Source organism: Eremomyces bilateralis (genome assembly GCF_010015585.1).
Source record: "Eremomyces bilateralis CBS 781.70 unplaced genomic scaffold P152scaffold_4, whole genome shotgun sequence".
NCBI lineage: Eukaryota > Fungi > Ascomycota > Dothideomycetes > Eremomycetales > Eremomycetaceae > Eremomyces > Eremomyces bilateralis.
Window position 1 is genome coordinate 507,317 of NW_022985070.1, and position 11,905 is coordinate 519,221.

At 50.9% G+C, this 11,905-nt stretch overlaps 5 protein-coding genes across 5 annotated transcripts; 2 read left to right on the forward strand and 3 right to left on the reverse strand.

Moving 5' to 3' along the window:
* The first annotated feature begins 165 nt into the window (after positions 1-165).
* P152DRAFT_430929 (dienelactone hydrolase) lies at positions 166-1,602 on the forward strand. Its single transcript, XM_033677408.1, has 2 exons — positions 166-902; positions 959-1,602. Exons 1-2 carry the CDS (start codon positions 215-217, stop codon positions 1,480-1,482), a joined length of 1,212 nt encoding a protein of 403 aa, XP_033536503.1. The 5' UTR covers positions 166-214; the 3' UTR covers positions 1,483-1,602.
* A 62-nt stretch (positions 1,603-1,664) lies between these two features.
* On the reverse strand, positions 1,665-4,533 carry P152DRAFT_236681 (uncharacterized protein). Its single transcript, XM_033674594.1, has one exon. The coding sequence runs from the start codon at positions 4,152-4,154 to the stop codon at positions 1,881-1,883; it is 2,274 nt and encodes a 757-aa protein (XP_033536504.1). The 5' UTR covers positions 4,155-4,533; the 3' UTR covers positions 1,665-1,880.
* Positions 4,534-4,761: 228 nt separating this feature from the next.
* On the reverse strand, positions 4,762-7,565 carry P152DRAFT_411777 (DUF221-domain-containing protein). The gene is made up of 6 exons (XM_033676975.1): positions 7,324-7,565; positions 7,105-7,269; positions 6,218-7,045; positions 5,828-6,170; positions 5,462-5,779; positions 4,762-5,411 (listed from the first exon to the last, which is right to left on the reverse strand). Exons 1-6 carry the CDS (start codon positions 7,441-7,443, stop codon positions 4,780-4,782), a joined length of 2,406 nt encoding a protein of 801 aa, XP_033536505.1. The 5' UTR covers positions 7,444-7,565; the 3' UTR covers positions 4,762-4,779.
* Positions 7,566-8,122: 557 nt separating this feature from the next.
* P152DRAFT_391831 (AAA-domain-containing protein) lies at positions 8,123-9,588 on the forward strand (the record flags this gene model as incomplete). The annotated part of the gene is made up of 4 exons (XM_033676118.1): positions 8,123-8,198; positions 8,252-8,904; positions 8,969-9,058; positions 9,106-9,588. Coding segments are annotated over 4 exons (1,302 nt in total), but the record flags the coding sequence as incomplete, so codon positions are not given.
* Positions 9,589-9,645: 57 nt separating this feature from the next.
* P152DRAFT_455913 (uncharacterized protein) lies at positions 9,646-11,798 on the reverse strand. The gene is made up of 3 exons (XM_033678888.1): positions 11,280-11,798; positions 10,461-11,220; positions 9,646-10,396 (listed from the first exon to the last, which is right to left on the reverse strand). Exons 1-3 carry the CDS (start codon positions 11,641-11,643, stop codon positions 10,033-10,035), a joined length of 1,488 nt encoding a protein of 495 aa, XP_033536507.1. The 5' UTR covers positions 11,644-11,798; the 3' UTR covers positions 9,646-10,032.
* Positions 11,799-11,905: the final 107 nt, after the last annotated feature.

Below are 11,905 nucleotides of genomic sequence, written 5' to 3' on the forward strand. Positions count from 1 at the left end.
ATAATAGAACGATCTTTTCCGAAACGGTACCTTCACCAGCATGAAGCTGTTGTCCTGCCTCCTGATATTGATGCTGGTGGCAGTAAATGCTGACGTCACCATCAGTCGCCTTCAAAAACCAACTCCCTCCCATGCAATCAACTGAATTTGTACAGAACCATTTGACCTCAATTCTAAGTTGGCACCCAATTTTTGCAATAGTCACCAGCTCAGTATGGCTCAAGTAAATGTTTCAGCAGGTGGAGGTGGTCTCGGCCTACTCTCGCGATTTAACAACGGGAATGCGCCCCTACTGTACATTGCCGCAGAGGAGGCAGAAGAAGACTTTGATCAAACCACAATTCAACTCTGGAAAGAAGAGGGATTTCTAGTGGAATATCTACCGTACCTAGGGACAGAAAAAGAGTTTGCAGCCGACCTCCATCAAATAAGTGCTAAGAAGGGGCTCGGGGATTACTTCGCGGTGCTCGCCTTTGGGGATGCAGCAGCAGTGTGTTTAGAGGTGTTCAGGAAAAACACTCCGAAGCTGTGCGCGTTGGTTGCATACTACCCTACATCAATACCGGATCCTCACTCAACATTCCCCATCTCCACGAGGGTTGTGGTACACCTTGCCGGTAGTGAAGTAGGGGTCACAAGGAATCCGCAAGTCCTCGGAATTCAGGGGAAACGACGGACAATTACGAAGAGGATCAACGGTGCCATTGGAGTCGGGGGAAGACTTCAACTCGCGTATCCAAGCTATACGTATGCGAATGCGGGTCCCGGTTTTGCAGAGCATGACCTCCCGGAATACGACAAAGTATCCGAGAGACTAGCATGGACCAGAAGTCTCGATGCAATGAGGAAGGGGTTTAGATTGGAGGTTGAGTTGGAAAAAGTTTGGGAAGAGCATCTCGATTGTATGTATTATCCCTGTTCTCCTTTAAATTTCATATCAGCATTGACAGTATTACAGACGAATTCAAACACAAGGATGCTGCGAAGACTATCGCCACGATGGTCTCGAACCCGTACGTCAACCACATCCCGACGTTAACCGGCGGCATTGGTCGAGAAGACCTATTTAAGTTCTACGAGGAATTTTTCATCCCTTCAAATCCTCCTTCCCTGTCCACTCGCCTCGTCTCTCGAACAGTTGGCGTGGACAAAGTAGTGGACGAGATGATCATATCATTCAAGCATACTTGCGAGGTTGACTGGATGCTCCCAGGGGTACCACCCACAGATAAGGATGTTGAAGTCGCGCTGGTGAGTGTGGTCAAGCTACGAGGCGGAAAGCTGTGTCATGAACACATCTACTGGGACCAGGCTTCTGTACTGGTTCAGGTTGGTCTACTGGACCCCAAGATGGTGCCACAGAAGTTCAAAGATCGGGGTTTAGAGCGGCTGCCGGTCTCTGGAAAGGAGGCGGCCCTGAAAGTCGTGGATGAAGACAGCATTCCTAGCAACCTTCTGATACTTGACTGGGACGGCGAGTGAAAGTCTGTCGGAATGTGGCGGACTTTGCGGCAAGGAAGCACACTCCCATGCTCGGATCCTTCAAATATATCTCCATATTGGACATTTTGATCAAATACTATGCCAGATTTTATTACTGTCCACCCTATGCCCCGGGCGAATGCTTTGGACGTGATTGACTACGAATGTACCTCTGGTAAATTCTACGCACTGAGTAGTACACTGTAGAAGGTGGTTTAGCCGCTTTATTGCTGCCTAGAATACTGAGCACAGTTCTGATAGTTCGGAAGAAATAGGAATGTAGAGAAGTCTAACAAGGTGTATCTGAGGAGATCTAGATGCTAGGTAGTCAAAGTCTCTCTACCTCCACTCCTGACTGAGGACGAAGCGCTCGAGGCTAAAAGGGGTTTCTCTAGGTTTCAACCGCCCCATCCAAACAATATCAACTCTTCCGGTTCCATCTGTAACCCAGTCACTGACTGGCAAATCTCATCCAACTTCCCCTCGAAATTCACATGCATAGCGTCCCATTGGGGATAATTGTCGATGCTTATGCCGTCCAAGCTCCAAACTGGGTCGTGATTGTCGATATCTTTCATGATTACATCATCGTCCTCATCAATAGCGAATTCATGATCCACGTCGCCGTCGGGTCCAATGCAACTTCGAGAAATATCGCAAAGCTTCTTTTCCGGGTTGAAAACCCAGGCTGAGGCTCTCCCGTCTCGGGTAAAGGCCCAGATGCAAAGGTTGGCATGATTATGTATAGCGACGTCCACGACATGATCCATGGTAGCGACTTCGATCCCATAAACGTACATCGGCCACAGTCCGTCGCTGGGACTCGATATCTTGCCAGGTGGGCTAAAAATGGATTTCCAGGAGTGCAATAGATCATGGCACCGATCCGCTTCGGATAGTCCAGATGTCTCTTCCTTGAGCGAGTACCCATAGATATCGGAGGGGATTGAGTATTGGACGATTATGTTGTCGTAAACCGCAACAATCTTCACACCGGCTCTTGGATTTCTCGTAGCTGTATATATGCGAGGCAGTGATGCCCTTGCGTTTGGCGGGATGAAAATTAATTTTCGGCTCAGAATTCCTGGACGTCCAGCAGTGTCATGATCACCGTATACACCAAGACAGAGGCGGGTATTACACGCGTCAGTGAAGAGCATGTGCACTCCATCGGCTAAGGGAACGACGTGATAGTGATCGATTGGTGATATCTGCGGTTCGGATGTAGGGTTTGAGTAGAAGACACCCCAGACACCCAATGCAGCCAAGGACGTGCGAACCCCGGCCAATATAACTTGATTCTGCCGTTCGGTGGTCGTGTAGTCGTCAGGGTGCGCTTGGCTAGGAACGAGTTGAACCTTTCTTCGAGCTCGTGGATATCCTGGCCGAGAAGGGATGAAGTGTAAAAAGTCGCTAGACACACGCAGCTGGAAATTTCGGACAAGGTGCTCGCCGGTAGTCCCCTCCGGCCAATGGAGCTCAACTCCATTCTTTGACCCAAAAGCAACGCAGCGGCGATGAGGACATAGGCCAACACTCATGGGAGGCTCATTCTGAGCGAAAACGTCCCGAAAGATCGTCCGCGGCCCTCGCTCAACCGGTACACTCGTATTTCTCTGATGAAATGAGCCATCCCATTCGTCTTGTTCCCATTCGAAAGGGACACCACTGGAGTACATATTCCATTCTCGAGAAATCTGGCGGTTCAGGCGGTAGTGACTATGATGTGTCTCCTCTAGATCGGTAACGATTAAGCCACTGTGCACTCTGATAGATTCGAGTGGCAAAGTCCACCGATCGTGAGGTATGTCTCCGTCTCTATTCGGAGGCAAATTATTGCCAAGCGGTGGAGCATTCAGTCGGTACAGAGCGAGAGAGGACGTTGACGGTGGCCTTCGCTGATCGCCCCAATGACTTAAATCGCCAACGCCGAAACCAAGTCTCGCCTTCGTTGCTAAGCTCCAACCGCGAGTGTCGAGATCGAACACCACCCCCATTCGTCCCTCCAGGAGTGCCGCAATAGCGTAGAGCTGGCATGTACTGTCCATACTCATATCAACCACGCGCCGTGGACAGAGAATTGTGGTCAGTATGTGAAATCGGCATTCAAAAAGCTCGTAGACGTAGATCATACTTGAATGCGCCACAAGAAGGAACTTCTGACAGACGCTCACCCTGAAAATGAGGGAGGACACCTGCATTGGGTCTTCTTCGTATCCGGGGACAAGGCCGGTAAAGTCCATGACTGCAGCGGGTGCGAAGAGACGAGGTTCAGATACCGAAGGTTCTCCATCGGGCAGCCGCTGAGGATAATTCCAAAGCTCCGTTAGCGCAAGAAGGTTGCTCATTACCCTGAGCGAGAAATCAGTGGTTCCTGAAGCGAAGCCTTCCCAGGCTATGCGATCCATCGTATATTCGCACTCCTGTAACCACCCACCGAGCTTCAGTGCGCGCAGAAGCAGTTTCGGGTCCAGACTCGCCCGCATCCAGCTCTGACACGTCCGACGAGCCGAGTCAAAGTCTCGGGATCCAAGAAAGTTATATATTAGATGAATCAACTCGGTCGGAAGCCTCTGTGCAACAGCCACGGAGTTGTCATCGCGTCCGACTGGCTCGACGATTGCGAAAGGATGCTGCAGGAAATATCTGGCCCAAGAGAGACGCTCTGCCATTGAGGCCTTCGAGGCTTCCACAAATTTCGGTAGGAGGTTGGTATCTGGATTCGAAACTTTCGGTAAATATCGCTACCTGACTAAGAGACTCATGGGGTGCGTTATAGCAACAAAGACGCAATGGCAGGTGTCCCGATGATGAAGCGAACGGATAAAAATAGAGGAGATGATGGGTGTCGAGCCCCGAGGAACGCAACGAGGAATCTGAGACCGAAATATTGATAGAGCATACATACCAAAGATATAATGGACAACTAAATCAATATTCAAGGATAGACAAGGTTCCAATAGAAAAGAGAAGGGGTATTCCTGGCGCCGTAGGTGATGATTGCCTATTACGGCGTCCTCAAAGCCTTTTACTATACGAGTGTAACATTTGCAACGAAGACAGCACCAAGGTTTCCCTTGGAGGTACAATGAATACCGCATGATGAATACTGCATAGGATAGATCCACAAGGTCCTAAGACCTAGAGGAATCAAATCGAATCATGACCACGCTATGCGAAGGATATTAAAACAAATCTATTAACAAGGACATAGACAGGTTGGCCTTTATTAAGCCTGCTGAACACCATTAGAGCCGTTGTGAAGGTTACTATCTTCACCTCGCCTGTCTTCATCCGTCAACCAGGGTGGTTCGAGCCTATATCATTTAGAAATCGTCTGATGAGGTTGTAGGGCAATACATACGGGAGAACAAGATTGGGATTTACGAATCGCTTCGAGACGTTGCTTCTCCCCTCAAGGGATGACCGCTCCGAGGTAGCGGACTCGTATCTTCGAGCGGCGGCGTCGTAGCTGTCATGATCGCGTTCTTCCACCGTGCCGATTTGCTCCGCCTTTCGTATACATTTCAGCGCAATGAACGTCATCAGAGGCGTGTAATTCTTGCGAAAGACGTGGCTGAACCATATGGTTGCCAGCATCAACGGAAGCATTCCAACCGATCGTCTTACTGCGCCTCGCAGCGCGAGCTGCCCGGCGATGGTGATTTGCATAACTACCAGGCCGACGGCGATTCGATTGCAAACCATCATCCAACTTTTGCCGGTCGAGGCTTGGCGGTGATCCATAGCGTAAAGAAGCTGGTATTTGTAGCAGAAGTATCCCATCAGGAAATACGCGAGCCCGGCAAAGAGTACCTCCCAGGATGCCCTCAAGCAGCTGTAAACGATGCATATCATGAAGATGAGAATCGTCTGCGGTAGATAGAAACCGTAACTGAAAACAGGGGGTTGGATCAATTGCGCACGTTCTGCAATGGGTTAGTGTATCAGTTATAGTCAGGAGCCTGGATCATCGTACCTCTAGGTGTCTTTGCCATTAGCATCCACACCGGATAGAGAGCCACACTCCCGAACTCAAGCAGCCGTAGCGGGTAAAGTCCGACGCCCTGCAGAATGACATAATTGACGTAGAATTTCCGGAGGTCCTGGATAGACAGCGCAAGCTTGTTTGCAGTCTCTCTGAGCGATTCGTTTCCAATATTGTCTAGCGAGAGGGACGCAGTCCCCAAGGCAGTGAAGATGACGAAGAAGTTGAAAAACGTGAAAAAGAAGTTCTTAGAGATCACCGACAGCTCCACATCCCCCTGCGATGTCATGCCTTGTCGTCTTGAAAGCCCTGGTGGCTAGTTAGCGTCCATTCTGATTCCAATCTAGGTTCACTTACAAGCATAGAGGTACGGCACGGCGACATTCAGAAGAGATAGAATCAAAGTAGGAAGCTGAGTCTGAACAATCGAGCGAGCGGTCTTGTGATTGTCAAGGAAATCACCAAGCTGGGGCCAGATTTTGTGGATCGTGGCAAGGTCCAGGATACCGGCAATTGGGACCAGGACAACAGACCAGAAGATCGTTAGAAAGACCATGAAGAAGGTAATACTCCAAGCACGGAACATGCGAGTCGACCGTGGAAGATATGTGTTCTTCCAAATCACATCGTTCGGAGAGGGACTCTTATTCGCCATGAGCTGCATCGGAGAGGGATCCAGTACAGCCTGGCATGCCATTTGCTAAATGGAATTAGTAGCCGAATTACTAAACGTTAAATAGCACTTACACAGGTGGCAACGCTGTCCATGGTAACGAAAGCGATGGATGCGGGCTCAAATTCCATTTGCCTTAGTGACCGTATCTCCTCATCAAGCCTTCGCAGCTTCTCTTCGTAGTAGTCGATCGCATCAATTTTCTTCGACCTCCACCAGCGACCGTACCAAAGGCGCTTTGTCGGACGGCTGTCATCCTTGATGCTTTCTTGACCATTGCCGATCAGGGGACTTTCTTCGAGTTCGGAAATGCCTGGATGGGAACTTGTTGCTTGGTCTGGATACTTTCCTTTCCGCTTTTTGTTCCGCATATGTGTAACCTTGGCTCGTTCCACCTTTCTTAGGATGTGTGTTCTCTCTTTCATACGAATGTCCAGCCTCTCCCAATCGCAACAGAGATATACCGTCTCCACGTTGCCAATATCGAGATCTTCGATGAACTTTTGAATCTTGTCTTCGGAGCGTAAGTCGGGGGGGATACCAGAGAGACGTATTGTTCGATCGGTTACGGTTGTCTGAGAGCCTAGATACTCTTGGCGAATCTTGATCAAACTAGTTGTTTCGACAATCATAAGGTATATTGCAAGTCCGGTAAAGAAATATGCGAATGCAAGATACATCCATAGATAGTCGGCATCGTACATGCGAGCGATTTTATACCGGTCGGAAACCTCCAGGGTGGTAGGATGCTTATTGTAGACAAGGGAAATGTCTGACGTCTCATTCTTGTGGATCTTCTTATCATCGTCCGGATATTGGTCGTGGACAGGTTTGATGACGATCAAAGAGAAAAAGAGCGTTACAACGATGAACTTGATGGCCATCTTGAAGAAGGCAAGGAACTTAAGTATGTTAGTCGGTCTCCCTCGGAGGCTAGGAGAGCGTAGGAGGGTTCACATACCGCATAAGCATCGAGTCCAGCAGATGCGAGAACTTGCTCTGGCGTAATACTCCATAACGTTGGAATCCATCCAAATAATGTGTTGGGGAGCTCGGGGAGCGATGTCGCCTCATCGTTTTGCTTCTTCCTCGCAGCGTATAAGCCCGTCCATCTTGGTCGCAAGATCTACCGTCCTCATCAGCGCAAAGATCCTCCATATCGGATCATGGAGACACGTACACAGAAGGAGAAGAAGCCGACAAGTCCAAGAACGGCGGACAGTGTAAGCTGGATATAGGTATCGCGAGCGTTGGTGATCCCGTTAAGATCGCGGAAATCGCGGTCGAATAGGTGGATCATGGTTAGCAAGCCGTTGCATTACCGAAGTTCACGGCGCCCAACGCTAGCTTGAGTCGAAGACCTAGGGCCTCGAGGATGTACCGTACAGAGTATGATTGATTCACGTAGAACCTAGAGGTCATTCATTCATAAGGGTTGGAACAAAACGAAGTCAGATCGCGACGTCACTCCGCAGCACGTGCAGCGTGTTGAGAAGCAGGGTTCACGCTAAGTTTAGGAGAAGCTTCGTTTCCTGCCAGAGCCGCAACCATTCGCGATAACTTGTGCTTTAGCAGCCTCCTCACAATCTACCTTGCACCGATGAAGGGAGACAATATTTGAAGCAACATCTCCGAATGGAATGAGAATCACTAATCCAACAGACTAATCGAAGCTGACTTAAGGAGGCACACGCAGCGGTTCCTCAGTTCCCTATCGTACTGTACCTTTCCTGTCAGTTCATATGCCTGAGGAGAGCAATAGCGACACTTCAATGATCTAGAGACTCGTTCTGACCGTGAGAATCTACTGTATTACCTGTCTTCAATCTTTTATTTGTCTTTCCGTTCGCGATGCTCTGAAAATCAATATGTCTAAGCCTGTCGTTCACATTGAAGTCCGGCTCAACAGCCTTGCCCGTCCGGATTTGGTACGTTGGTTCACAAGCACATCGTTCCCTGGCTCATAGCTCTCTTCAAAGATTCGAGAAGAACTCACGCAATGGATCAAAGAGAAGTTCCTCAACTTGAAGATCGACCAGTCGATTGTTACGCATGGTAAAGTTCCTATTGTCTTGCCTCGCGTCCCATTCCTCATCGAGAAGTTCCAGATCACTATTACAATTCATCATGCATCGAATCCATCAAAGTAGTGGATGTCTCCGGCGAACCGAGCCCGCACGGCATCTTCCAGTTGAAAGATGTCATCCTGGACGTACAGGCATACAGAATGCACCAGAACGACCAATCCGAACCTCTTGTGGCCGACGAGCCTGAGGATGGTAACTCGCAGTCAACGTCTGTTCAGATCCTCCCTCATCGATCGTGCATGGAGACCTGGGACAGCCTTGTATTTGAAGATCTGGTCCACAAGCAGATGCTTCGATATCTCACACGGATGATCAGCCTAACCAAGAACCCGAAAATGAACCTCTCCGCGATCAACTGGAACCGGATCGTCCTATTCCATGGCGCCCCGGGTTGCGGCAAATCCAGCCTCTGTCGCGCCCTTGCGCACAAGCTCACCATCCGCCTGGGCAAGCTCTTCGCGCAAGGAAAGCTGATTGAAGTCCATTCGCAGTGTCTGATCAGTAAATGGTTTGGGGAAAGCGGCCGCCTGGTCGCCAAGCTCTTCGAACAGATCGAGGAAGTGGCGCGAGAAGACGAAAGCACGCTCGTTTGTGTCCTGATTGACGAGGTGGAGAGCATTGCCGGCCGGCGGGAGAGATCCGTTGCTGGTAACGAAGCCGTCGATTCTCTGAGGGTAGGTGGACGGCCGGATCCCGTTATGACTGCACCGACCCAGCACCAGTTGACATAGTGAACAGGCCACAAATCAACTACTGACAGCACTCGACCGATTGAAGACGAGAACAAACATACTAATCATGTGTACAAGCAATATTGTGTCCGCACTAGTGAGCTTGAAGTCACCAGGGCTCGGTACACTGTTTAACTTTAAAAGGATCGCGCATTCCTCGACCGAGTTGATGACATCCAACACATCAAAAGTCCATCCAAGAACGTCGCCTACGAAATCTTCCGGTCCTGCCTCACCGAGCTCGTCCGCTGCGGCATCTTTACCCCCGACGCATCATCTACGACCGCCTCCCCCACATCTCTGTCCTCCGACCAATCCGAATGGGAACTGGTTCAAGGCATGTCCCTGGCGCGACTCGAGGAGGTGCGGATGGAAATCTGGAACCAGCCGGTCCCTCCCGCGTACGCGCATCCGTCCAAACGCTTGTGGGAAATCGCGCAGAAGTGCGAGGGGTGGAGCGGCCGGACGCTACGTAGGCTGCCCATTCGTGCGTTGGCGAAGTACACGTATGGGGATTGCTCGATCGATGATGCGCTGGATGCGATGGCCATGCTGGTGGATGAGAGAATGGAAGAATCGGATATGGGAACTGTGGCTGATGCGCCGGCGATGGAGAATAGCGGATGAGCTCGTCGGGCGCCTATGACATCGGGGGATCAACCGCAGCTAAACAAAAGGATTTGCGTGGTCGTGATGATTACTCGATTAAGGTCTTTGAATTACGTCGCTCGCCCTGAAGGTGAGGATGAGAACTATCAAACCACCGAAAATATTCCACGCCTCAAGACCCTTCAAGCGCTATTAATATGTTCTTGCTAAAACGGCTGGAGACATAAATCATCAGGGACAAGCATCCATGCCTACCCCTGCAAATGGTTGGTATCGATATTCGGAACGCCTCCTGGGCATTGCGCTATAAGCACCACCAGGTGTACATGCCGTTGCGATATATGAGAATGGCGCGATATCAATGCCCTATCCATCGCCTCCTCGAACCCGATAACCTTATTGACACAGAATGTAATGTGAGGACATTCCAAGTTCAGCGTCCGACACTCGTCGGCTCCATCTTCATGTGTCAACAATCCTCACCATCGCCGCCAGCTCCGGGAACTGCTCCGCAAAAGCAGGGCCCAGCGACCAATTGGCAAGCGTGAGGACGTGCGCCTCAAAGAGCGGATTGATCTGCCATCCGCCGGGCGCGTTGTCGGCGATGTCACTGTCGGGGGTCTGCGCACCGTGTGGAGACAGACCCGCAGCCCCGCTGTGCGGCGACGCTCCGGGAACGGAGGCGGACGACTGTGCGGGAGCGGGGATCAGGCACTCTTTCGGATCATAGGGCCAGTTGACGGAGATGGTGGTGGTGTATGGGATAAAGAAGGTGTCGAAGACCGTCCATGGATCCTGTTGGACCATCAAGTCTCGCATTTTGGGCCTGTAGTTGAAGCGGTTAGATGACCCCCTTTCAAACCGGCGAGTACAACTTGAGAACGACCTACCATGGCAGATAATCAAACCAGACGGGATGAGGTGTAAATAGCTGGCTTGGTCGTGGCTGGAGCCAATCTGGCAACCGGTCATAGTTCTCTCGTGTCGGTTCAATCTTCCAGCGCATAATCAGAAACATGATGTGTACGACCGCGACCTTTTCCGGCAGGGTCCGCAGATCAGGAAATGTGCGAACGATATCGGTCATCACATAGGATAGCGGATGTGAGTAGGAATTAGTAGATTGATTGAGCAACGGGGCGAAGTTCGGGTAACGGGGTCCCGCGATCACTTTGGACGATGCCCCTTCTTTCGCGAGCTGTTGCCTCTCGGCCAAGAACTTGAGGAAGATGGAATCCAAGGTGAAGGTCGGTGCGATATGCTGCGGCAGGATCGAGTAGGCATGGATCGGTGTCTGGGATAGAGGAATGGTCGTATGATGTAGTCGGGGGGAGGTGGTCGCAGATTCGGGAGGGACGCCGTTGGCGACATTGAGGAGTCGCTGGTTGCCGTCCAGTATGAAATCGACACCAAGCCGCTCATCGAGGTTGCCATATTGCAGGCCAGGATGGATATTGCTCCGCGACTGATCCGGGGCCGATGGGGTCGATGACCATCCTCGAATGTTACTCGTAGGTGCTGCGGAAGGATATGTCCAGTGTGCTTCTGTTGCAGCCTGTGTGTCGCGGGTTTCCGCAGCGGGTCTTGCGTTTCCGTTCGTGCTCGATTCAGCCCTCGGGTCCCTTTCTTGTTGGGCTGCGGTCGCTAAATCTATGTCGCCAATCAGTATTCCATAAGGCTTTGCGTTTTGCTGAGTCTAATAATCCTACCATTGAGACTCTGGCCTCCTACAATAGGTTGAATCAAAGCAATGACTGAGGTCAGCCGTCTTCGAATATCCTCATTTGCTCTTTCTGCAGCCTCCTTCTGCTGGATCGCCGCCTGAAGATCATGGTACGGCTGCTCCGACTGCAATTCACGGACTCGGTCCTCGAGTCGGGTAATTTGTGTCTTGGTCCTTTCACGGATCGCACGCTGGGCTTCCCGGTCGTTCTGACGCTTTCGCGCAAGCTGCTCGGGGGTGAGACTCGCGACCGAACGCGAAGAGGCGGATGCGCCAACGGCGGATCGCTTGCGTTTGTTGGAATGGTGTTGGGGGCTGCCTGGGGTGGTTACGAAGTCTGGGTCCTGCATGGTGATCTTCACGGGTTCCTACGGGGCATACAGCGTACAGTTGATAGCTAGCTAATGCGCCTTGATGGGATCGGGTGGAGAGGATGCAGGAAGTTTGAGTAAGAGGAGGATTAGGAAGGAGCGGCTCACTGGACGAAATGACTCGCGAAGCTGGGGAAGGGGGGAGTTGGTGCCTGAAAGCGACGACATCGTCTTGCTGACTTTCCGTTTTGAAAGTGACATCAACTCGTGATTTCTTGGGTGTATCACGTGACCCATCCAC